Source organism: Tetrao urogallus (assembly GCF_951394365.1).
Source record: "Tetrao urogallus genome assembly, chromosome: 8".
NCBI classification, from domain to species: Eukaryota; Metazoa; Chordata; class Aves; order Galliformes; family Phasianidae; genus Tetrao; species Tetrao urogallus.
The window spans coordinates 20,777,806-20,805,284 of record NC_136821.1 but is presented as its reverse complement, the minus strand read 5'-3'; the positions used below and the strand labels follow the sequence as shown (position 1 = coordinate 20,805,284).

The following is a 27,479-nucleotide window of genomic DNA, read 5'->3' as shown; positions in this document are numbered from 1 at the left end:
AGACACATCATTTAATTTTTTGTTTATAAATAACAAAAACGCCTTGCATCAGATTCACTTTTTCATTCAAGTAACAGATTGTTTGTATCTCAAATGCTTCCTTGCTTATTTTTCATTTTCCTCCATCTTATTTTTATACTATGTATCATTCCATTATCTTCTTTCCTCTTGAAAATGTATACTGTCTTGTATCAGTTCCATTGGTTATCTCCAGATTGTTTTTGTGAGCTGTGTGGATGAATTAACTGTATGAAACTGGTGTATGTCAGGTCTTTGTATCAGATGGATCAACACTTGATCTTGAAACAAATTTTAGATCGAAAAGCTACTGAGTCTTGGATAACTTGCACTGTACACCGAAAGCTGTTTCATCTCTGGCTAGTCTCTCTGTAAGAAAACTGTGGCTTCATCTCAGGTTTCTCAGGGCAAAACTTAACAAAAACCCAAAAACCTCCAACCAGCCACTGATGAAATCACAAATGAAGTCCCTACCCATGAAACATCATCCTGAGGTTGCAGTATGTTTATGATTTTTTCCAAGTGTTTACCTTGTGCCTTCTGGATTGCTTGCTCTAGTAGCTAAATTAACAGAAAACCTGCAGCAAAGCTACTAAAAAGGTGTCTGTTAAGAGTCTGAAATCATATGGCCTTCACATGGCAAACAGAATTCACTGATCTTCCACTGGGCTGTGTAAGTACAATGTAAATGTAAAAATGGTATGGAAAACTGTAACCTGATTGTCATTGTCCTTTAGTAAAGAGGATTTGCTAATTTATATCTGCTAATCTTTATTTTAAGGGATCTGTTTAATGGAGGTGTCCTTTGGCTCAAGAGGTGATGAAAAGAGTTGGAGAAGCTTAAATTTTGTAGTAATGAAATAAACGAATATGACAGCTATAGTTTTAATCTTATTTTATTAAAACAATAACTGAAGTTAGTTAATCTTTCCAATTTACACAGTTACTGAGTTGTTTCGAAGGAAAATTTCTGGAGAAGCTCAATGCAGATCCCAAGAGCCTTTGGAGTCTTGAGTGTAAATCTCTCATTTCATTTAAATAAACGGTTTTCTGTGATCACAATCATCATATTATTGAAAAAATAGTCATGTTGAACTTCTATGTGGATTCCTTGCCTTTTTTATTTTATTTTATTTCAGATGAGACAAAATCAAGTAGATAAATCAGGAAAAAAAAATGGGGAGGTTTCTTTGCTTGGAATTATAGTGAAACGTGGTGTAAATGTCCTGACTTTGCATATGCAAAATATATAATGTAAAAAAAAAAGTTTTTAAAAAAAAAAGTCAAAACAACAGCCAAAGTGCCAACCTGTAATTGTTGAAGACAAACTTCTAAGCAGAACTTTAGCTCTACTATTTTTTCAGTCTGAGGGCAATATAGTCTGTGACTGTTGGTTTCTAAATAGCCAATGTATTTGGTAATAGAAATGGTTACTGAGATATTAACATAGTGATCTTCAAACTACATTGGAGTGGGTAAATTATGTACTTCCTGTTTATTTGTAATGTGGATTGTCTAGGCACTGTGAGCATGCTGCAATAGCTATAGTTTTTCACTTTATTGTAGTTCAACTGCCTGAGTGCTGGAGAAACTTTAAAGACAGTTGGCCTTTTGAGAAGTGTTACAGCCCTTGAGCTTTTCTGGCCTGTGGTCTATCTTTTCCCTGGTAATGCTCCTTAAGTTCCAAAGGGTGCCAACAACAGAATAAGCTCCTCACCTACTAGATGAAAAGCCCTGGTGATTGTGCCATGTGAGCTGCCAAATGGACCCTTCAGCTCTTCTCACAAGACTTCAGACTTCAGTAGCATAATCACATGGATGGTAACGTGGGTGAAATATCTGAGATTTTTCATCTTGAAATATCCATTAATATTGTCTGTTGAGACGAAGTACACAGCGTGTATAATACTTTGCACAGGGTTGAGTATTGTTTCCTTACTGGTCTCAAACATGCTGTGGTTCTCTATGGCGCTGTCACGGGGGTAAGAATTGAGTGCGTTAGCTATAATTAAGACAGTACTTCAAGATGCAACTTTTTCCCATCATTGATTATAAGGGATACTATGGTTGTGTTTGTGATACTGTGACTGTCTCTTTGGCCTTAGTTCTTCATCAGTTAATGAAGTTGTCAACCCTTAAGCCTGAATGTGTTTAGATGAGCAAGTTCAGAGGGTTAAGCAGATTAAAAGCAAGGGCACAGGACATGTATTAAGCTGCTAGAAGTGGGAATTAACAGAGACTTTACCTGGAGTAGCGGTCTTAAAGATGGGATAATTCTTAGCCTCAGGACAGAGTTGCTAAGATAGCATAGTAATTACTGACCATTGCGTGAGCCCAGCTGTGCCTACCCAATGTACGTTAGAGTCCTGTGAATTCACAATAGGAAGCTCAACGTATGATTAAAAATTAAATCTATTGATGAATAACCAAGGTGTTTCTTGTAAATGTGTTGCAGTGTTCACATGAAACGGTTACTATTGTGGCTTAAATTACTTTATTTTCTATTTTAAAGTTACTTTTGTATGTGCTTGCAAATCTTACACTGTATGTTAAAATTAATCTTCAGCCTCGCACAAACGTGGAGAAATACTTCTCCATAGTGAGGTTTGACGTACCAAGTAATTCAGTTTAAGAACTCACGAGGTAGTGTGGTGATTAAGTAGCTTGCACTGTGCTAATACTTCAAATTTCTATTTCCTAAATCACCCTGACAAGATGCTTAAAATACATTACACATATTACTTTTCAGTGTAGGCAACTGGTGTAGTTTTTGCAGGAGTTCTGTTTGGTTGTCATTTGGAAGGCAAGCCATCCATGCAGTTATCCATAGGAGAGAAAGTGGTACAACCATGGTGCTTTATTAAGATGTGACTAATTCTGTGACTTAGTTCGGAAATCCATGATTAGGGTGGTATTAACCTTTATAGAGAATTCATTTGTGATTCTGGTTACTCAGCATTTTAGCTTGATAAACTGGATTTTGTTTTGGTAGGAGGTGAAAAATGTTTTTGTGGGGGAAAACATTTGAATCTCAGAGAAGGTTATTAGGGAGAAGAGCGGAACTGTAGAGCAATTTGTTGTGTTTTTGAGCCATTGTTCAGCACAAAGCTTTTCTGGGGTCGTTTCAAAGTAGTGAATGATCCAGAAGTCAGTGATTTGATTTGTATTTACAAATGGATTTGTGGTAGTGCAGAAGCAAGTTTCTTCTTCATGCATTCTTACAGTATTCCAAGCTTATGCACACAAGCCATTATGTGCTTCTAGTAATTATACTAATTTGCTTAAACAGTAAGCAAAGTTTGATCTCTTCACTACTTTATTTTTTTTTATATTGTCAGCCAATATAAATTTAGCTGATTTCAGGAAAATATATTCTAGAAGTGAAACCATGAGATTGGTGAGTGTATTTATAAAAATCTCGATCTTTTTTAGGAGTTTTCAAGAAATTTGTAAAAGCTTGATTGCAGATGTGAATTCTCATTCAGTTTCAGCTTTGCTGGATTTATATAGCTGTGTATAAACTTGAAAATATGAAGAATAACTTGTTGAATTATCCCATAATTCGATAACTTGAGAATGACTGTGACATCTGAATCTTGTGACAGGAAAGTGTCAAGTGATGGTGGAGCATTCTGTTCTTTCTTTACCTAGAAGTCATCTAGTCTGAGGTTTTCTCATTTTCCTGTGTTGCTATGAAGACAAATGCATGCATTCTACGGTCATTTATGTGAAGTGACTTGGGGCTCTTCCTTTTGGTTTGGGGACTGGATATTGACACTGATGGTTAGTGCTTCCCCACTTTCCCTTGCTAACATCACCTGGTCATGTGAAGGATTGCCTAATGGTTTGCACTTTTATGAGAAATTAATGCTTTGTTTTTCCTATTAGACTCTTAATTCTGATCTTAGTGTGTACTGCGTGGCATTTCTAAGTTAGTGGGTTAACTCCAAAACCCTGCAGAAATAAAAATTTAGCGAATTTATTATTATTTTTACTTCCCTATTCGTTCCCTTTTTATTTCAACAGTCTTTAATTAGCAGCTTGTGTAGTATTCCTTGCCTTGAACTTCTGGTAGTGCGTGTAGGAGAGAGCTGCTAAATGGGTACTGTGTATCTGTTAAATGGAGTGGAATTTATTTATCTTCTGAGGTCTATTTGTGATTCTGAGGTTTCTTTAATGGTAAAAGCAATGCAAGGACTGTATACACAGGCTGAGATGCTAGTTTCTCACTAGTGAAATACTTGCCTAAAAGTCATGTTAATGTGCACCATTTATTATTTTAGCAGTGATAAATGACTTTGAGGGAATGTAATTTTTTGACCACTGACCTTCTCAGTTTTACAGCTTATGCCAACAGCAAATTTAACAAACAAACAAACGACTACTTTTAGCTGAATGTGGCCATTAGTCAGCATATCTAAGAGAAAAGGTCTGCTTAAGATACTGTAAAATGCATTATAATTTCTATGTATATTTGCTATTTGTCATAACTTTAGCTATCTGTTTTAAAGTTAAGCTACTTCTGATGTTGACTGTTAACCACTAAAATGATACTTTACTAGTGATTACTTTTTTAATTAAGCCCATGTATTAGCTATAAAGCCACTTGAGTGCATTGTAAATAAAATGCTGTAATAATGAAGTGCTTTAATTACACTCCCTGAAGTATGCATAGTTCTCAGTAAATTTTTTTTATTTAAATTCTTAACATGTTCCCTTTTTTTTCTTCTGAAAAGCAGTTTGAATTGCTGTAAAGATGGAGTTCCAGCCTTTAAAGTCATTTGAGCAAATTCCATGGCTGTTCTCTAGTTAGTGAGTTCTCACAGCTTTTGCAGCAAGCTAATTGCTTCTGCTAATAAATAATCTAAAATCGATGCTGACAGCAGTTAATTGGCACAGAGACTTTATTCTGTAAAGCACTTGGCTAACGACCTTCCTTAAATTAATAGCATTAAGTGCTATGAGGAAATAAATCTAAGGAATTGCCTGTCATGTGCTTGTCATGTCTAATAACTTCCAATAATGATGGCTGATAGATTTTTGCACATTCCATTATTGAAGTTGGTGCATGTAATTATTCTCCTCATTATATGTAAACAATTAGCAATATTTGGTGTTTCCTTGCAATAAAGCTGTTAAATACAAGTAGCCCGTTAGAGTTGCTAAACTTTTGGAAGGAAAATTACATATCCATTGTATGCACCAAATCTGCAGTTATCTGAACATGTTATGTGAGTTACATCTGAATGACTCATTGAGTAGAGCTTCACAATTTGGTAACTTCTGTATGTTGGTTGTGAATAGGTGTGTGTGAAGAAAATGCTGAAAGAATTCTGTTTTGATATGTGGACCCTTTTGTTTCCAGCTTGAGGAAGTGATGGAGAAGGAAACATACAAGACTGCTAAACTAATTCTTGAAAGGTTTGATCCGGAATCAAATGCAAAGGTAAGAATTTTTATTGATAGTGAGTTAATGTAAAAGGTACCATGGAGTTGTACATTCAGATAATGTTATTTATAATTAATTGGCAGGAGGCTGAACTGCCATCTGCTGGAACATCTGCAACCTCAAGACCTGGACAAGGTAATAGCCCTGTAAAATGGCTGCTCTTTAGCAGAGATGCTCATCTTTCATTGCAGTTTCCACTTTTGGAAGTCTCTGTAATAAAATTTGTAGATTGATTGACCTTTATTTAGGGTTAATAGACTGTTTATTATACTATGTCTGTGGATGTTCCTTATTTGAAATAGGCAAGCCTGTATTTCTTTGATTTTTTCATTCTTGAAATGCTGTTTTTGTAGGTGCACAGCGCTTGTATTTGTGCTGTTTGGCTTTATTTTCTGAAATGAGGAGACCTGTTTTCTCAGTAGTCCATTTTTTGTATATGCAGTAATTCATTAGTTCAATTTTTAGATATCAAAAGTGTTAGCTTATTGTTTTTCACGCTAAATATCTGCCCCAAACAAATACACTGCATGGAACAGAACTTAACTTACTACAACTTACTAGATGGTGCCTTATTGTGGTTATGGTATAACTTACTGTATATGACATACAGCAGAATTAGTAATTTGAAATTCATAAAATAGCTGATAAGTTAACATCTATACTTCCTTAGACTTCTATTGTCTCAGTTTGGAGACAAGCTGGTCAGGGAGCAGAACTCATTATCTTAAGCACTGGATAGATAATGAACAGTCAGATTGGACTTAAAGTTGTACACAGCAGTTGGTGGAAGGTTAGTTGGTATATGGTTAACTTGCAAGTTGAAATAGAAACTCACACATCTAACAAATTATTTAGTTCAAAGATTTTTATCATTCAGCTTCGCATAGTAGTTAACTCTCAGAAAACCACTGGTGATAGAACTAGAGCGAATGGCTTCAAGCTGTGCCAGGGGAGATTTATATCTAAATAGTACTTTTCTGAAAGAGTGGTCGAGTGCTGGAATGGTGCCCAGGGAGTTGGTGGAGTCACCGACCCTGGAGGTGTTCAAGGAGCATTTGGATTTTGTGTTGAGGGACATGGTTTAGTGAGTACTATTGGTGATAGGTAGTTGGTTGGGCTGGATGATCTTGTAGGTCTTTCCCAACCTTGATGTTTCTGTGATTTCTGAGAGTTTGAACTTACCACAGAGAAGAAATGAGACCCTGCATTGATCATTCAGCAGCTTCATTGTGTGCTGCTTAGCTCCTTTCAAAGTTTTTGTGATTTTTGATGCACTTGTTAATTAATACAATTAATCTCTTAAAATTACAGTTAGTCTCGATGTTTGCTATTAGAAAATCCTGGAAATTCAGAAGGAGGGGAATTTGAAAACTGAAGTGTGATTTTTATGTATTCAGTGCTTTGAGGGGTGGAGTTAATGTTCAGAACTCTGTCCTTATGAAGAAAATAAAGTAAGTGGGGAAAAAAACACACAGTAATATCCTGTTGTTACCTGTTCCCTTCAATGTGCTGATACAGCTGTTAGCAGTGCTCTGTAATTGAGATCGCTGCATGACCTGAATTTAAAAACAGTGCAATAACAGATGGTTGCGAGTTGTGGGTTGGGTACAGACACCAAGGATAAAGAAATTCTTGGTTCATCTTTGCCACTAAAGCCAACAAGTTTGTGAACTATGTCTTGACTGGCATTGTGCTGTAGATATTTTCAAAACAGTGTACACAAATCAAGTTTTGAAGTGAAGGAGAAATAAAATACCTTTGCTCTTAAAAGTGAAAGATACAGCTGTCTCACCAGTAGCAATATCTCTATAAACCTGCAAGAAATCATACTGAACCATCAGTTGGGAATAGCCATTTTAATCTATCTGCTTATGTATGAGTATTGTTCAGTGCCAGTAACTGAGGGGTCAACACACCTGAATTGAGGGAACTTAGCACACCTGAAGGATAAAAGGCCCATTTTCAAGTTACTCGTCTGTCTTCTTACAGATAATTTACAGATGGAAAGTATTCATTTATGGGGGGGGGGGAAGGAGGTGAAGAAACCTTTGAAAACTGCAAAACTTAATTCAAACTACTTCAGCAGTTGCTATATATTGTTAGAACAGAGACAAAATGAACACTTTCTTCAATTAACTCGTGGGACTTTCATTATGGAAACCTGAAAGTTTACAAGAGGTTCATAATTAACATGCAATATATTATTTATAGATGATTTATACTTTTTAGGCAGAATTTTACAAGCTGCAAATGAGTAAATGAAGAGAGTAGTTATTCTAGTGCGGGTTAATTTGAAATGTTGCTAGTAAAATCTCTCACAAAAATCTCTCAGTGTTGGTGAGACGTTTATCGTAGATAAATTCTCAATTGAAATTCGATTTCTGACACAGGATTAGTTTTAAAAGTAGGAACATGTTACCAAGGAGACCTTTAAGGAATTTCTGCAACCTCACCAATTTATCCAGTTATGCAGATCTAGAATAGTTTAAATGAGGGGACACGTTGTACTTGCTAACACCAACTTCAAAGCATACAGAATCTTCGTACTTGTTGGGTGATCTAAACTGCAAGATGAAGTGTCAGTTAATGCAGCAATGTGCATGATAACATAGAAGGGGAAGCTAATAATGTGTTCTGCTTAGTAGGAAACTGAGCTAGGTAGATTTTTTTTTTTAATAAGACTGGTTGCAGTCTTCTGACTGTGGATGATGATACTTTCTTCCTTTTGGTGTACACTAATGCTATATATATATATATATATATATATATATATATATATATATATATATATATATATATATATATATATATATATATATATGCACAGATTAGTAGGCCAGAACATAGCCTACGTGTTGCAGTTTCATAGCACTAGGTGTTGGCAGTTGACCCAACTGAACTTTTGTTTGACCTGATGCTCCAGTGACAGCAACTCTTCCTTGGCTACTGTAAGCTCATGTTACATGCTCACCACCCCAAATAGCACATACAAAAGCTTAGTGTGGTACAGAGGTTGCTCCTTCAGACTTCAGCACACCCATCTCCCCCTGGCCATCCAGTTGATAATGAGTTTACTAACTACTTGCTAGGAGCTGACACTCCAGCCTGCCAGAAACTCAGCAGTCTCTCCAATCTAGAAACTCAGGGAGATGAATTGAACGTCCAAACCAAATGTTAAATGCCTTATTTTATTTTTTAAAGATAAGCAAGTTCAGTCAAAATATTGTGGGTGCTGGGGACTAGTTTTGGAGGCTATTGGTTAGTGTCTGGTGTAGCCATTTTGGGAGTACAGTTTTTAGATTAAGCCATCATATACTAACAGTGTTTATGTCTGGAGTCCTGAAGTGAGGGTTAATTTCAATTTAATTATTTACAGTAGAGTATTTTGAATGTTCTTTGGAGGCAACATGATATAGATAGGATGAGAAATAGTTCAGTGGTTGCTATTCCTGGTCACTGATCCTGCCTTGCTTTGGTGAACAAACTTGTATATAAATGTAATAGAACTTCAAAATGTCATGACTCGATTAAAATATCTAAACCATAATATATTGCTGGGATGATATTCCTTTTTTTATTAATGAGAGCTTTGTCTTGGTGGAAGAGAAGCTGAAGAAACATACAAAAATGTTCTTAGAAATAATATTAACTCAGTGGTCACAGATTGAGATCAAAGTAAAAGTATGTGAACGATGTAATAGAGTCTTTTCCTGCTTTGTGACAATCCAAACATGCGGCTCGTTGGTACATTTATTGAAAAGAGGGAACAGAACTGTATTACCTATTTAAGATTAGCAGTGTAATATTTTGTTGTCATTCTAGACTTTTAATTTATACAATCTGAAATTATCTAATCTGAAAGTTTCTTAATAGCACTGGATACTTAACCTGGATATTTTAGGCAATGACTGAATAGTTTTTATTCCCATGGAAAACGAAATGCTTGGAAGCGTGTTTAAATCATAGAGTAAAACAGAAATAACAGGTTCCATCTGTGCTTTCTGGTTGGAATTTATCTGTTTATCTGTCCAACTTTCTGCTTTAGAGTACAAGATTATAAGGTAAGCATCTGCTAATTTTCTTCTGGAAGTCTTTTACCCCAAGTACACAGTTAATGATCGTTACTATTAAAAACAGCATTCTGTACAAGCTGTGTTTCTATGATATGCTCAACCATTCAGTGGCAGTCTTTAGTTATAGGCCTTTCTGGTTTTATTTGACTCGGTTATTTCTGGCTGATTAAAATAGCAGGCTAGTGATATTAACGTACTTATTTTTTGCTTATAGTGTTAGATGTTAAAATAAGTATGTGCATATCTTGTCAGAAATTCGTCAGAGGACTGCAGCTCAAAGAAATGCTTCTACACCCACACCTGCTACTCCTAAGCAAGGCTCTCCAAAATCACTTGTTTTGGCAACACCATCTCCTAATCAGCAGAGGGATGCATCTGCTCTTACTGGACAACCAGAAAGAACTGCTGTGCCACCCTTGCAGTCAAACATTCTACCAAGACGCCCTGGATCCCCAGCTACTTCAGTGCCTGGAATGGGTAAACAGAATGCTTACTGTTATTTACAGTTTATATTGTTTTCTCTGGTTACCTATAAAATAGGCCATTTTCAGACAGTATGGAAATGGCATTTCATTTGGAAATTGCAGAGCAGTTATCTGATTAAGCAGGAGTTCCATATTCAATTAGCTATAACTCTTTACAGCTGGCACCTCTTGATGCTGAAACCTATTGCCTGAGCTCATTTAACTGTTATGGCTTCTTTGTTTAAATGGCTATAAAACTTTGCAGTGTTCTGTAGTCAACAATATAGCATACCTTTTTATGTTCTTAGTTTAGAAGAACTCTACAGTTATATAAATCAGATATAGAGGAGAACACTTTCCGAACGCATTCATGTTTCTGACTAAACCCTGCACATATTTTTTTAACATGCATCTTGACATTTATTTAAATTTTTACTTCAGCAGGTATACTCAGGCAATCTATATTCATAGATTTTAAGTATGAAATACCAAATATGCTAGAAGAATTGTCTGTGTTGTATCTGGATTTTTTTCTAAAATTGCATGTTAGTTTGGTGCAATAGTCAAAAGTTTACCAGCAGGTCAAAATCCTGTAGAAGTGAATGCTCCTTAAAACTTGGTTTCATATTCTGGAAGTATTTTTCCTTTTGTTTCTGGTTTCCTGCTGTGAAGGAATGGACTTAATTGAATTGAGCATGTGCCATTTGGTTTAGGGAGGGATGCTAAAATTTGGGAGATTTTGAGAGGAGAGGTTTTGTTCTGCTCATTGAAGGTGAATCAGTAGGGGCCAGATCCAGGGTTTGTTTTTTGCAAATTGTTGCAGACATTTGTTGCAGAATGTTTGGCAAGTTGGATCTCAAGACAGTGGAGGAGATCACAATCTCAAAAATATAGATTCCTTAGAGTTGGGAGGGACCTTTAAAAGCCATCTAGCCCAACTCCCTTGCAGTGGAACAGAGACACCACAGCTACGTCAGGTTGCCCAGGGCCTGATCTGGGCCTCACCTTAAAAGTCTGCAGGAATGGGGCATCCACTGAATCTCTAGGTGACCTGTTCTAGTGCCTCACCACCCTCACTGTAAGAAGGCTTTTTCCATATATCCACTCTAAATCTACCCTCTTTGAAACCATTTCCCCTTGTTGTGTCACCACAGATCCTTCTGGAGAGTCTGTCCCCTTCTTTCCTGTAGCTCCCCTTCAGATATTGAAAGGTCTTTCTCAGGTCATGTTGGAGCCTTCTGTTCTCCAGGCTGAATAGTCCCAGCCCTTTCAGCCTGTCCTTGTAGGAAAGGTGTTCCATTCTATAGATTATTTTTGTGGCCCACTTCTGGATGTGCTGCAACATGTCCATGTCTCTTCTGTACTGAGGAATTCACATCTGGATGTAGTACTCCAGGTAAAGCCTCACCAGTGCAGAGTAGAGGGGTAGAATCAGCCCTCATGACCTGCTGGCTGCACTTCTTTTGATGCAGCCCAGGGTACAACTGGCTTTCTGAGCTGCGATGGCACATTGTTGGCTTACATTCACCTTCCCATTCATCATTACCCTCAGGTCTTTTTTGGTAGGGCTGCACTCAAACCTTTTGTCCCTGAGCTTGTATTTGTAGTGAGGGTTGCCTTGGCCCAGGTGTAAGACCTTGCACTTGGATTTGTTGAACCTCATGAGGTTCACCTGGGCCCACTGCTCAAGCCTATCTAGATGCCTCTGTATGGCACGCCATCCACGTCATTGGAAGTGACGTGGTGACTACATCAGCTAATTTCCTTAAATTCTGGGATGTGTCTCATCAGGACTCGTACTCTTGTGGATGTTAAAGTTCCTCAAGTGGTCATGGGGATGCAAGTTGCCAAGATTCTTTTCAGCACCACTGTAATTTGGTGCAGTGTTCATGAGTAGCGATCTGTTTACTGCGCTTTGTTAAGCCTTGTTACTGCTTAGTAATTGTTTACCTTTATTATGAAACTGCTAAATTTGTTTTTATCCCTGAAGTGAACTATAATGGCAAGATATTAATACTTCTTGATTATCTTGAAGTACTGTAAATTAGCTTCACACACCAAGGAAGTGGTCATTTGGGTTCAAAAAGTGTTTACTGAAACCTGCTTGTTGGTAATTCTTTAATGAGCTTAAAATCACATGTTCCTTCTTGGTTAAGATGCTGGCTTTGTAATCAAGTATCAGCAGTCTTCTAGTTTTCTTATTGGGGAAAAAAGACATCATTGGGTACAATGAATAAGCTGGGTGAATTTTAGCCCTTACTTGCAGAAAGGATTTAGAGGAGGAAGAAAAATTAGCTTGTTTAAAAGGACAGTTGCCAAGACTGTTAATTAAAATATTTAATGTGACTTTGATGACAATGCTTTGTATGCATGTGCATTTTTTCTACTTAAACGTTAGTCTGTTGCAGCAGTGTTCTGTTGTATGCTGTAACTGTCAGTGTGGAAGCCTTGTTTTCTCTTGAGTTTTCCCAAACCTTTCAAGCATATAAAATCTTAGTCATGCAGCTGTAGTGGGAAGTATGTAAATTCACTATCTGTAAGAGTAATATCATTGCCTCTAAGTTTATGCATGGCTTGCAACAAATGTGAATAGCCTTAATTATCTCTAAAGTAGAGAAGATTAATAATTCATTTTCATTATACTATATTTTGTAGAGGAGAATCAATTTAACGTGTATTACCACGGAGCTCCCATATGTTTGAAAATTAATAACCAGCAGGTAGTTGAGAGTTTGCCAAGCTTTGCAAAAATGACCAGTCTTTCTACAATGATTGCTTTTGATGTTCATATTAATTACTGGTGTCCATAACAGCATGAGAACTAAGATGGTTGGTTTGAGTTATTAGTAGTCAGGTAATTGAAGTTTTCCTTGGAGCATGTTGTAATGCTAGGTAGTTTTACTTGAATTTTACCTTTTTTAACTACTGGAAACTTTATGATATATGAGGCATATAAAAAATTTGGTCTTTTGGATATTAATCAGTGTTTGAATACTAACCAGATATTGAGGGAAAAAAAATGGTAGAGTTTCAATTTTATTGCAGATTATATCAGTCTTCCAAATCTTTGCCATTGCACTCATATGTTAAACATTGGCCATTCGCTTTTTTTTTTTTTTTTAATGGAAGCACTGAGTTTTTTCTTTTTCTATTCTTTTTTTTTGTGAAGCCTTAGGAAATTCAAGTTTCACTTGAAGTTTTCTCTGGCCAACCTTTGGAAAAAAATCTGTAAAATGTAGGGTTCTGCCTAGTTAACATTGTAGTGAATTTCTTCTGGTAACTGCTTTGAGGTTTTTCTTTGTTTTAAGTACTACTTGTTTGCAGAATACAGGAATATCTTGAGAATGCTGATTTATGTCGCCTGATTTCAGTTCTTTTGTGAAAATGAGGATGATTTTAAAAACAAAACAAAACAAAACAAAAAAACAAAAAACAAAAAACCCAATATGTTAAGAATGAAACTATGTGCTTATTGGAGACATGTAAATTGCAATATGTTCTGATCAAATCTTACTGTTTATGTGTAGATCAGGACAAACCATTTAGGTCAGTTTTCAAGAATTGATGAGAGGCATTTTCTTTTAGAAAAAGCACCCTTAATAACAAGATTAATCTCACTCTCAGTGTAGGACTGTGAGAGGACATAGCTCCAAATGTTTGAGACCTACTTTGTGAAAGTTTTTTTTTTTTTTTTTTTTACCTTAGGAGATGTAGATATATTACTATTGAACTTCAGGTTTACAACTGATTGTAGTGCATTTTGGCCGTGAATCTTCCCTTTGCTTGCATCTGTGAGGTTAAAAGATAAAAGGCTTGAGAGAGAATTGCTGTCGGTTACATTTAATGCTGTTTAAGCAGAATGCCCATCTTAGATCAGCTTATTAAGTGGCAAGAGCTGCTGTGTTGTCTTTGCCTCTGTATACCCATAGCATACATGTTGCTTCTCTGTGGGTGCTTATGAATAAGAATCTGCTAAAAGTTACTGGAAGGAATGACTTCAGCTAGGGGCAGCTAGGGCATGCATAAAAGGGCTACAGAAAAGATAAATTTATCTTCCGTGAAGCTTGAAGTCTGCTCTTTTTTTTTTTTCTTTTTTCCTTGTAGTGTCTTTCAATTAAATGTCCTTCTGAATTACTTCAACTAATCCAATCTATGAAACACATTTCCAAGAAAAATACTGGAATAGAGAATCAAAAGCTAAATGTGTGGTCACTGAAAGCCCTTCTAAGCTATGTGTTTTACATAAGTGTTTTTATTGGATATATTGAATGGTTACAAGCCAGAACTCTTCCCTGAGAGAATAGGAGTTGCTTTTTGGGCCTCGAGAATTTTACTCCTAAGGATTAAATATACTCAGTTTTGCATGGCTTCAGATTACCCCACATTCATTTCTTTCTCCTTGGCATTGGGCAAAATCATAGCAGCAGGACAAGTTGTCTGGAACTAATGCTGTATGTTGACCCACGAGCCTATAGCATTGTTCAGCTGTAAGTATTTTTTCCTCTGTGATATGTTAGAAGTTTAGTTAATGAGCTGCCAAATATGATTTCAGATGCTGTAGTAGCTTTTTCAACTGCTGAATGAGCTTTCAAGTATAGGTGTTAGTCTCTTGGGTTAGTGGGTGTAGCATGGTCTTTGTCTCAGTTAACTGTGTGAGATCCTGGAAGGAACCTCTTCTTATCATTTATGTGGATGAATTCTGGACTGAATAATATGCAGAATCCTTGCTCATGTAAAGAGTCATTTCAGGTCAGAATTTAGAAGGCAGGACTTTGGAGGAAGTGTGTATTCTCACAACAATGCAAAGTGTTCAAGCAGTAGAGCAGACTGCAGTTAATGTAACCTTTAAAAAGAATCTGAAGGGTTGGGATATAAAGTTCATCTTGAGTAGTAAAAGTGGTCTCAGAAGGATGTGTTCTAAGGTTCTGTCCTTTAAGATGAGGAATCAGATGTTTTCAGTTGGTAGCACTTATTTGAAATTAACCTGATGTGGATGTTGGCTGGTGATTGGACACACAATTAAGAGATTTAACTAAAACTAATTGATCAAGCAGTTTTTCAAACTGAAGCATTGTCTGTAGCCTGCAGGTATGACAATGTGATATGCCAGTTCTGGGAGGCATACATCTTGTTGCATAGAATTACTGTGGATTAAAAGCAGTATTTCCTTTAAAATAGTTACTATTAATTAACAGAGAAGTGGAAGGCAGTATATGTTGCCGTATAATCTGATAAATGTGTTAAATTTTTGAATGTACTGTAACTTATCTTGTGTGTGTAAAATGGCTTTTGGCCAGGAGTGTCCTTGATTTGAAATGCTTGCTTTTTGAGTGGTCAATTTTTATTGTATTTGTTCACTATGTCTAACTTCTTCTGTGTCAAGACTAGAAGGGAAGATAGAAGTGTGAATTTAAGTGACATATGGAAATTGGTAGTTTGTGATGGTGTTGAAGCAGGCCAGAGGGTTTCAAACTTTGTTGGAAGACAAGTGTGTGCCATTGCTGTGCTGTAATTGCTGTATGTGAACAGAGATGAAGGCGGTAGCACTGAATGTTGTTACTTGTTTTTGAAAGGAGTTCTATTTTGGTAGTAATCAGACACATACAGAAATATTTTCATATCACTGATCTTCTGACTATTTTGACTAAGCACAGTTCTGAAAATATCCAGCTTTCCAACAAATATTAGATTACCAAAATATCAGATGTCTGGGTATGTTTAATGTGTAGACTGAATACACGCGGTACATGTTTTCAGTTAGGCTCCTGCTGCCTAGGGACTGCAGAAGCCAATGGGTGCTTCTTTGGTAGTGTCCTTACTTATTCTTTTGCTGTTGGAATTGATTTCCCCCCCCCAGATTTGTTGGCATGAACTTGGAAAACTACATATGCAGATTTGAAAGTGTGTTAAGAAAACTCAAAAAAGAGCAGTACTTTTCTTAAAAAGTCTATAATTCTCAGTCGTCATTAACTACTATTGATACATTGTTTTCTAGAAATAAATTTAACAACGTATAAAAGTAAAATGAGTTAATGTAAGCTGAAGGAGAAGGTGAACTTTCAACTGTTGTGGGTTGAGAAAAAAATTAAAGCTTTCCTAGTGAATGAAGGAATATACATTTTATATTGAGTAGGTGGGATTTTAATGGCACTAGCATGCACACGTGATGGATTATATACAACATAGTTGAAAATCCATTTGATACTTTTCATGTCTTCCTAGGTCTTCATCCTCCAGGCCCTCCTTTAGCGAGACCTATTCTTCCTCGAGAAAGAGGAGTTATGGATAGAGTTATTGAATATTTGGTTGGTGATGGTCCTCAGAACAGGTAAGACATTGCTTAAGGGAGAATGCAAACAGTTGAGTTAGGGAACTTAACCCTTTTTTTTTTTATTTAAAAAAAAAAAAAATTAGAAGGGTCAAGACTATAAGTATTGCACATTTTTAAAATGAAATGGCTGCTGCTTAGTGCTTCATGATGTCTGTAGGGAAAATGGTAACTACTTTGAATGGTATTAGCCATGATATAAAAGTAATAAACCTTGATACTCAAGTAGGTGAATAAATTGTTCAAGAAACCCAACCATTTATTTATCTTTTCACTTCAACTTTATTACTATTATAAATGCTTTGCCTTCAGAACTGTCCAGACATATCTGAACTCCCATATTAGCTGTGGTCACTAATGTGGTACAAACATTTAAATGGTTTTGATGTTATTTTCTGAAAATGCTAGTATTAAAAGTCTATTCAACTATGAACTCTAAATTGTAGCTGTTTCTAAACCAACTTTAAAAATTGTTAAGTATACAGATTTAGTTGGCCTTTAGTATCAATTTCACTGTGCAAATTAATTTTTTAGAATAAATATCTAAGCTATTGGTGTTTAAAGTAAAATGTTTCTCCTGCTTCAGTGTGTTATTACTTAAAGGTACAAAATTAAGTATTAATGTTTTCTAGGTATGCCCTTATATGTCAGCAGTGTTGTTCTCACAATGGTATGGCTCTGAAGGAGGAGTTCGAATATGTAGGTAAGAACTCATCTGTAGACTGTACAGTAGACTGTAATAGCTGGCTTGTTTCATAACAGGCATGTGTGATGCTTCATTCTGACTGTGGCAAAATACTCAACTGACTCTGTGAAATGCCAGTTCACGCAGGAACAGTTTTATGGTGACTTGCTTCTCTGTATCTAAAGATTCACTTTAAGATTTGAAGAAGTACTTTACTGCAACTTCCAGGACAGGGATTCTGTGCAAAAAACCTACTCAGTAGAAATAAACCTCCTCCAATGCATCCCTGAAAATTGCTTTGAACGGTTCTCAGAAGGGTTTTATGTTCAGAAACGATCTGACATTAAAGTATTCCTTTTTAACCAGAACTTAAAATTTTGCTTTGGCAAGAAGATCTTGGGGAGATATTGGAAAAGGACTGGGAACAAGCCCTGGGAGGCTATATGTGAATTTATGGCTGACAATAACTTAAGACAGACACAGCTCGTTATTGAACACAGATGTTTTATTTTGCCTTCTTTCTACCACAAGTGTAAGCCTGATGTTTGAAAAATGAGGAAATGCTAGATAAGTCTATTTAATCTTGTTTCTCTTAATTTTGTGAGAAAATATATAGCACTTTAAAAGAATGAGATGAAAGTTTCCTCTGAGTCTGAATATATTTAGTCTATATGTCATTCCTTGCTCAAGTGTATTCACAGTTCTGGTGTGCAAGAGATGGCCATTTCCCCCCACTTGTGTCTTGGTGAAAATATGTGTTTAACTGTATAAAATGTGTTATGTGGTATACAGTATTTCGGAAGAAAATTGCCTTTTCTTAACTAAGCATCACTGGAGCTGAATGCTCCTCTAAGAGCAAATAGTGAGGAAATGTGTTAGAGTACATGGCATCCTTTTACTTGAAAAACAAGCACAGTGACATCTTAATAAGAAGGTAATCTGCCAGCTTAGGTCTCCTGTAGGAAAGAATAGAACGGCATGTGACAACAATTCACGGTACTGAATTGCATAATTTTTTTTGTCGTCTAATATTTCACAATTATGGGCAAAAATATCCATGCTGAAGTGCAGCGGAGCTGAAAGCAAGCAGGTATTTAATAAGTAAATGTGTGCTGAAGGGAAGAAAAAAAAAAAGCTAAATAGAACACTTGTATAAATTTGATGGGAATATGCTTAGGTGTTGATAGTCATTTAATTCTCTTTATAGTGTTTTGGACAGTCAAGATATTGTGCAGGGTAGGGTGAAACGGTGAAATCGGTCAGTGAGGCTAATTACTGGATGTGCTTTTGTGCAGCGTTTAGGTGTGCCTACTGCTTTTTCCTGAATCCTGCAAGAAAAACGAGACCTCGGGCTCCACGGCTACCAGACTTCAATTTTGAAAAAAAGCAACTTCCAGAATTGCAGTCGGAAACAGAGCATCCAGAATCAAGAGAGAGAGAACCGCAGGGGAATCGGCAGACAGAAGGTACGTGCTAACCTCGCCAAGTCTGCTCTTATTTAATGCCCAATGAAATTGCCATGTCCCATGCGTGCAGCTATTGAATGTGCCAACTGTTATTGATATGTAGTCTGTATGTTTGTCTTTACTGTACATTGGGATTTCTCTACCTGGGTGATTTTTTTTTTCTATAGAAATAGCTTCACAAGTAGGTACAGTCTACAATTTTTCCAATCTTTTTGTTCCTGCTTCTAGCTTAACTTGTTGATGCTGCTGTTTTTTGTCCCGAACTCCAAAGTTTCTTGATATCATGCAGTATGTTCAGCACAAATGATATCACAGCAAAATTATTTATACTGTTGTTACTGATAAACACATGGAAAACAGCACTGTAAATAAATTAAGGAGGGAATACATCTCGAAGTGGTTAACTTCAACTGTGTTCAGCAGGTCATTTGATTAAGTTGCATTGGAATTTCTGCCTTTGTTCCTTTTGCTGTTTTCCTCAGGGCAGGAAAATCTAGTAAAAACCCCTTGTTTAAAATCAAGGAGTTCAAAGACAAATTGTCAATTTTAATTTAACATAGTTCCTTTTGAGACGTTTTATAGTCTGCAGATACAGTAGGCATCTGGTGTACAGCCAACAGGAAGATGCAGTGTTTTAAAAGACTTTGGAAATTATAATTTAGAACTAAAGAGTCTCTCTACTTGCATTTTGCATTAGTTCAAATCAGGGAGTATGTTGGAAAAAGTTATGAGATGGTGCAGACCTGATATTCAGACTGGAAGTTCATCAGATTGTAACTGTCAGATTGTGACAGAATACTTGTTTACTCTTTAACACTAAGTACAAAATGGCATGGGAATGCTGATTAAGACTGGTAGGGAAGACTTATCTCTGTGGGTGCAGTCTGATGAAAGGTGCATTGCAGGGAAAACTTGCTTGACTTCTTTTCCTGTCAAAGCAATGCTTGTGACAGGGCAGCATTTCCTCAGATAGTTTCAGTGTAGTTCCCCAGCCAGTTGTTGGCTCACCTGAAAGGATGATGTATCGTGGAGCAACATACAGGAGGGAAGAAATTCCTTCTGACATAGATTGAGAAGCTCCACATTCAAGTATTTATTAAGACAGCATATTTTATTTCTCTCCCCTTGTGTTTGTCAGTGTGCCACAGTTTACAATCTGCTTTATGTATGTAGATATAGCTGTCTAACAGTTTTATTCACACAACTGAGGAGATGGAGAACTATGGTCGAATGGCAACAGAGATAAGTGTACTTGACTACTTAAATGTACTTTTATGATAATAGTATTGAAACAAGAACTAAATCATGTGTGAAGCCAAACCATGCAAATTTCACCTCTGCCCTCTAATTATCTGATCTTTTCAGTGAATAGTGGATGGACTGATAAATTCATGGCTACTTTTAAAGGCAGAAGATTGTTGTAGAAAAGATAGGAGTTGTTAATGGTGTCTTCAAAACTCAGGCTTTCTTTTTCTGTATGAATCAAATGGAGAAGCTCCTGCTTCTTGGAGATATGTGCCTTGAGGACATCTGAATAATGTTCAGCTACAGCCTTTTAGAGGTTTTGAGAGAGGGTGTGCTAATTAAGCTAGTATTATATTTGAAGTAATGTTTATCAAACTATACTTTTAATGGGTCTGAGCTGTTGAGTCAGTTTACAGATGTTGTTAAAAAAAAAAAAAAGCTTTAAGAATTAGTGTGGGTTTTTCATTAGGCAGTTGAAATGTGGGAGTGAAAATTCTGTGAAATACTTTTTTCTGAAAGTAGAACTTTCAAGTAAAAACAGCTTTTTTTTTTTTTTTTGTAGAAGTGATATTTTTGATTTACCTTTTAACACTGAAAATTACTTTTTTTTTTCCTGGTTGTGGTCTTCATATTTCGGTGTGCTTCTTTAACTTAAAACAACAACAAAAAAAAAACCCAACAAAAATTAAACCACTGTGGGGGTCATTCCCTACTTACCTTTTCCTGCTAAGAAGTATATGCTGAAACTTTTTGGAGGAGAAATTAGAACTTGGTGCATTGACTTTTGTTTCTATGTGGTTTAAATGCCTGAATCTTTTCTGAATATTTCATCTACAGAGTATGAACCATTCTGTTTTGATAATTAGTAAGCAGCCAGCATAGAGCATGCGTTAATATTTAACCTAACTAATATCTGAAGCATGTCTTGCTGATATGCTATCCTGTCTGTCGCTGTGCATAACTGCCTGTGTCCTGCCACAAAGTAATGTCTTACGAATGAGAAAATATCATTTTCAGTAAATCACTTTTTCCATCAGAACCCTAATTTGAAGCATAACTCTGCTTACTGACAGTTGCGCTGTATTAATAAATGAGCATCTTCCTTGATTGTAATTTTGAGTTGTGAAGGTATAGCTCTGGGGAAGCCTTTTGTTCACTCTGGTAATATAAATGCTGTCATGGCAAGAATAGAATATTTTCACTTAGATGTGAACAAACATTAACATCAAGAAACCAAACTCATCACAATATTGACAACACAGGGATATCCAACTCTTATGTATAATTTGTTTAAACCATAGCTATATAGCTTGAAGAAACTGCAGACTAATGAGATGCAGAAGTGCTATAAATGTTTTTTTTACCACCAGCTACTTTACTAATGAATGGAGCATGAAGCTCCATCTTTTTTCTGCTGTGTGCTCGCACAGTGAAGCATGCTACATGGTACTTCTATAGATAAGAGATCTGAAGAATGGTTGTGTGGAGTGCTACTGGCACTGAACCTTGGCCTTTGTAATCCTCTGGAAATATGAAGTCATCAGCTGTCAGTCTGATGCCGATTACTGGCACAAACATTGTTTTGCTATTCAGCTGTGTAACTTGGGAGATTTTAGTACCAGAATGAAACCAAATACTTGAGTTCTTAAGAAAAGAATTGATCTCAATTTTTTTTGTTTTTTCCTATCAAAGGCAGGTCTCTCATGAACATCTCAAAGTATTCATGTTTGGATCTTATATTGGGGGTATAAACACACCATGAATTACTTTCACCTTTGTGGTTAATTCTGCCTTCACTGTGTTAGGTGCTTCTGCTCTGTTCTTGATGTAGACTTATCATATAGCAACATTTTGAATGTTGAAATTGCAGATTGACAGCATGAGTATTTTGTGGTGAATATCTGGTGCTGATGCTTTTGAACTTCAGATTTCATTGTAGCCATCAGGAGTTTATGAAGATAACTTGTGATCTCCAGGTTTGCATGGTGTTCCCTGGCTGTCTGAATATTCTACACTTATTTAATACTCTTGGCGTATAGCAACTGTTAGTATGTTTCAGAAGATTTCTATTTACAAGGCAGATGCCGAAACTTGGTTTGCACTTCAATGGAAGCGTTCACAGTGATACTGTTCTCAAAAAATAATTCAATTCTGAGCATATGCTTGAGTTGTACCAAAATTAGAGCTTAGCTTTGGGCACGTATTTCAAATGGAGCAGAAACATTAGGATTAGAACTGATAGAAGATAAAACTAAGGAGTAAGTTGGTCAGATGGTCTGTTTACTTGCTTTTTTTAATAATAAGTGGACAAATTCTGCTTGAGATTTGGCTTGCTTCTTTATTAAATATGCTTTGCTTTCACAGGACAGTGTGAATATGGTATATCTTTGTAAGCCAATTTGTCACTTAAAATATGTGAATTTCTGCCTGCTGTGTTTTGTCTGCTATCTGGTTAACATGGCTAGAGTTCTGTGATTTTTGAGGCAGACCTGGATCAGCTTACCTGGAGTTCAATGACTTGTTCACAGTTCTTAGTTTAGAAATTCCATTGTTTTTGTCTGTAGCATGACTATTCAAATCTTCTACTTAATCTGGTAGTGATGCAGTATTGTGATTATCACAGGTTATACAATGAAGTAACCTCTAAGAAGAGGGTTAGATGAACTCGTTCTGTGTGAAGTACACGTGCTCTGTAAGCATTAAGCAGAGATGGTAGGAAAGAGGGAACTACTGAAGCCAAAACCAGGGCTTTTAAAGTTGCAACCATAAAGTTCTTAAACTTGCCTTAAACCATCGTAGAGCTGTTTGCTGTTGCTTGTGCACAGCTGCATTCTTCAATTAAATCTGGGATTTGTGATTAATCATCAAGAATGCTACCTTTCTGTGGTCATCTTCAAATTTACTTAAGGAGCTTTTTCTTAGCTACTGTTCCTACAATAATTTAAGGCACTCGGTATGAAGTTAAAATTCAACTAATCAGTGCATTTAAAATGGAATCACTGTGTATATTCAATAAAGATTTATCATATTTATAAGCGAGTTAGCAGTACCATTTCATATGACTGCTATGGCTTCCTGTTTAAAGAACCTGCTCTTTAGTTCCTTAGCGTTGTCAGACCTTTAATTATTGTACTAACTTTCCAGGTAAGGTTTTCCTTTTTAAACTGAGAGTTTCAGCAGCTTCACGAAGTTTCTATAAAATTCAGTGAGGGAAAAAGTCGGGTAAAATAACTGACTGTTTGCTTTAGGGAAAGTGCTTCTGTTTTTTGGTAGGTTGAAAACAAGGCAGCTCTGCAGAATGCTGAGCATTGTTCAGTTAAGGGCTGCAGGAGCGAGCAGACAAGTAATGGTTGGGTTATACTATAGGAGAATTGAGGGCATGCAGTTCCTCCCATCCTCTAGTTTCTTTGTCCCTCAAGCTTCAACAGCTGCAGTAAAGATCTAACATAAGTGTGGAGGGGCTGGAGCAAGAAAAGGCATAAACTCATTTGTAGTATCTGAGACTGAAGAAAAAAAGCAGAGGTGAGACAAGTAGCAAGATCAAGAATATTCAGTTTTTTATTGGCAGTTCTCAGATGTTGAACTAGATTGTTCTATTTTCTTCTAATTTTCTAATTACCTGACCTGGCTCCTTATGTTTAAAGTAGTTTCCACCAAGTAGAATCTTTTAGAATGTATTTGTATGGAGGTTCAGCTTGAGAAAGCTATACAGTTTGTATTGCTTCCATTACCAAGAATAAAGAAACTGAATTACCATAATGTCTACTTGTAACAATCTCTCACATGAAATGAACAAGCCCAGAAATATTCTGTTGAGTATCAATGTTCACAAATAATATGTAGTATTTTCAGTGGGGTCTGAACTCTTTTCCACAGCAGTTTCTTTTTTCTTGATAGTTTTACCTTTGGCAGTTGAGAACTTTATGTAATGAAACCTGTATATATGTTTGCAAAATATTTTCATATGCACTTTAGAAATATTAGCTGTTTGCTATTTCTGAAAATAGGTATTGGATTTCTTTTTTTTCCACAGAATCTGAAGAAGTGGCTCAGCTCACTGAGTCAAATGAGACGGATGAGAAAGCACCAAGTGCTGAGCAGTTGAATGATAGTCTTGTTGAAGAAGCTGAAAAAGAAGCAGCAGAAAATGTTTCAACAACTGAAGACTCTGTTTCAGATTCTGCTATTTCAACTGAACAAAGTGAGGAATCCTTAATGAAAGCAGAATAAAGTACTTCAAGTGCCTTCTGTAGCTAGTTTTTAGCTTTGTTCATGCCTGTTGTTACTATTCAGGTGAGCTTTTTTAAATGGTACAACTTAAAAATCTCGCTTGAGCTTGAAACTGCCTCAACTGCCACAGTATGTCAAAGCTTTGTGTAAAAGTGGATATTGTAAATTAAGCATGTCTTTAAGTTAACTCACGGAATGTATAGTTGGTTGAAGTCTAACAGTCATAGACGTAGTTCACTAAGCATATTTGAAAAACTGAACTTTTAAGTTTTATTAAAGGTGACCTATAACTTGGCATCTCTTTAGCCGTTAACGAACAACTACTGGCCCACAGCTGATCTAGTAAATTTGGTCTAGTGAACTTAGATACCTTTTAATGTTTCCCTACTGAAGTAAATTGAGTACATCTTAAATACAGATGTTTACAAATTGAAGTGTCATCGGACATTTGACTTAAGCATATGGAAAGTGTCATTACAGTAGTGTTGATGTTATTCATAGTTTAACTTTTTGATAGAATTCAATTAAATGACACTCAAAAATGGTATCTCCTTTGGTATTTGCATTGCAGATGAACCAGAGGCGCATACATACAGTTCTGTTTTGTGTTTACATAAAATATAGAAAGTCTCTGCACTTGATTGTACTTGAATACGAAGCACTATTTATACCTGTAAAATAATGACAAGATATAAGTGAATCTTGTGCCTTTGTGTATTTTGTTAAAGGAAAATAAAGATGTCTAGCAGCAAACTTGCATTGTGGTTCCTAGAATGTTGTATCCATGCAGTTGTTCCATTGACTGCTTCAGAGGGTTTAGAAAAGCTGTTAAAGATCACAGAATAAGAGTGGTTTGTGTCTGAAGGGACTTAAAGATCTAGTGTCAACCCATGTTTTTGTAGAGAAGGGTCTATGTTTAACTTTGTAATTTTTCAAGGGTTTAAAGTTATGGTACATGAGATTAATTTTCAAGTCAATTCAGGCGTGGGGATATATATATATCTATATATGATACTAATATGACTCTAGGCTTTCCTCAATTTACAGTAAGCATTTACACATTATTCATGCCAAGTATGTGTGCTCCAGTCCTGACACACTTGAGAGGAGAGGATTTTGTTTCTGCAGCAGGTGCTTCTTGACTTCCATTTACTGCAATAGAGACAATAGTAACAAAAGAAAAAAAGCCTGTTCAAGAAGAATTGGATCAAAATGCATGTCAAGGAAACAAAATTTATATTTTGAGTTGTGTCTCTTTGACTCCCAAGAACGTGAAGTAGGATTATGTAAAGCAAAATCTGAAATTTTGCAAATTGCTAGTGATATTTAATTCAGTTGCAGACTGTCTCACAAAAGATGAGAGGAGATAGAAGAAAGCAAGGGAAAATAAATACTATGACTTGAGGTTTGATTGTATTCTGATTTTTCTAGTAGGTTCTTGGATCTCATTTTATTTCAGAAATACTTGAAAGCTAGGTCTTGTGAATGTCTCACTTAATTGTGAGAGATGTTATACAATTGCTCTTCAAGATGAAGAGCAAAACCTCAAAGTGGTGTAATAAACAATTGGGAAGCTTATTGATGTTGGGTTTTAGTTGCTTCTGAAATTTTGTGAGTAATTTCTGGGATTTCCTTTTATTCAAATAGAGTGTGTGTGTGTGTATAAGTTAGAGAAGAGTTATCTGGACTACGTAAGAACTGCTGTGAAAGACAAATAAGTGTAGTTCATAACAAAGTGAGTCAGCTGGTCAATTTTAAAAACATTTCAGAACAGGGAAGTGAGGAAATGCTACTTTTTGTTGTAGCGCTTGCTTTAAAGAAGAATTTGTTACTCTTAGTTATTTTGACAGAAGTCGATCGTTTAGTGGAATGAATCCTCCTATGAAGGTGGTTTGTTTCAAGAAAGCTGTTCAGTTTACAAGCAGGAAAAGTGGAAGCAGACAAGGAAAAGCGAAGAGAGATGATATGGAAGTTGCTTCCACTTAGAGGCTGGTTTAGATATTATCAAAACCAATTCATTAGGAGGGCATATGCTTGCCTTGAAGTCAACATCAAGAAGGTTGTACTGCTTATGGTGCTGGAGCAAATCTGACTTAAAGAACAGAACCATGAGGTGACACCAGTTGATGCAGGATGGAAGAGAGGAGTGTTTTTTGTCTGACTGGACAAGACCTTGAGACAGAAGAAAAGACCTTGAGAACACTTTTTTTTTTTTTTTTCCAGGAATGTTATTGGAGCACTGTGTGACAGTATATCCCAGATTAATATCTTACATTAGAAACGTTTTGTCTCTGCAATTAACAAAAAAATTGTATCAGATAAACTTGCTTGTTTTAGAATTAATCCTGAAACTACTGGGTGATGTTAACTTGGTATGGTAAGACTTTTAGCTGCTATTAGCTGCTACTAGAGGCAAACATTATGAAGTTGCTGCTTTCATCTTTATTTAAACAGAAACATAGGAATTTTTTTTTTTTAATCCTGAATGTAACAGCAATTACTTTTAACAAATTATTAATCTTCAGAAGGTTGGGAAGGTTGAGGTGAGTCTCACCTCCGTGCCTGGGAAGATCATGGAACAGATCCTCCTGGACAACATGCTCGATCACATAAAGAATGAGCATGTGATCCGAGACAGCCAGCATGGCTTCACCAAAGGAAGGTCATGCCTAACTAATCTCATGGCCTTCTATGATGGAGTGATGGCATTGGTGGACGAAGGGAAGGCGACCGATGTCATTTTCCTGGACCTGAGCAAGGCCTTTGACATGGTCCCTCACCACATCCTCATCTCCAAATTGGAGGGAAGTGGATTTGATGGGTGGACGACCCGATGGATAAGCAATTGGTTGAAAGGCCGCAGACAGAGGGTGGTGGTCAATGGCTCTGTGTCCAGGTGGAGGCCGGTAACAAGTGGTGTCCCCCAAGGGTCTGTCTTGGGACCGGTGCTCTTTAACATCTTTATCAATGATGAGGGAATTGAGTGCACCCTCAGCAAGTTTGCTGAGGACATCAAGCTGAGTGGTGCGGTTGATACAGTGGAAGGAAGGGATGCCATTCAGAGGGACCTCGACAGGCTGGAAAGCTGGGCTCGGGTGAATCTAATGAGGTTCAACACGGCAAAGTGCAAGGTTCTGCATTTGGGCCGGAAGAACCCCAGGCACCTGTACAGGCTGGGAGGAGTGGTCCTTGAGAGCAGCTCGGCAGAGAAGGACCTGGGGGTCCTGATGGACGAGAGACTTAACATGAGCCAGCAGTGCGCTCTGGCAGCTCGAAAGGCAAATGGGATCCTGGGCTCCATCAGGAGAGGGGTGGTCAACAGGGACAGGGAGGTGATTGTCCCTCTCTACTCGGCTCTTGTGAGGCCCCATCTGGAGTACTGTGTCCAGGTGTGGAGCCCTCAGTACAAGAAAGACATGGAGATTTTGGAAAGGGTCCAGAGGAGGGCGACTAAGATGATCAGGGGGCTGGAGCACCTCCCCTATGAGGACAGGCTGAGGGAGTTGGGCTTGTTCAGCCTG

The 27,479-nt window shown here is 36.8% G+C and overlaps 1 protein-coding gene across 1 annotated transcript in view; it reads left to right on the top strand.

The window, feature by feature from the left end:
* LNPK (lunapark, ER junction formation factor) overlaps positions 1-23,958 on the top strand; it is a gene marked incomplete at both ends in the record, with an annotated part of 37,316 nt that extends 13,358 nt beyond the window's left edge. The window contains 7 exons of the mRNA XM_079539170.1: positions 5,384-5,464; positions 5,551-5,602; positions 9,793-10,017; positions 16,227-16,332; positions 16,965-17,035; positions 18,313-18,483; positions 23,762-23,958. Of these exons, the coding sequence (XP_079395296.1) occupies positions 5,384-5,464; positions 5,551-5,602; positions 9,793-10,017; positions 16,227-16,332; positions 16,965-17,035; positions 18,313-18,483; positions 23,762-23,958 (903 nt within the window). The remainder of the gene's footprint in view (positions 1-5,383; positions 5,465-5,550; positions 5,603-9,792; positions 10,018-16,226; positions 16,333-16,964; positions 17,036-18,312; positions 18,484-23,761) is intronic.
* Positions 23,959-27,479: the final 3,521 nt, after the last annotated feature.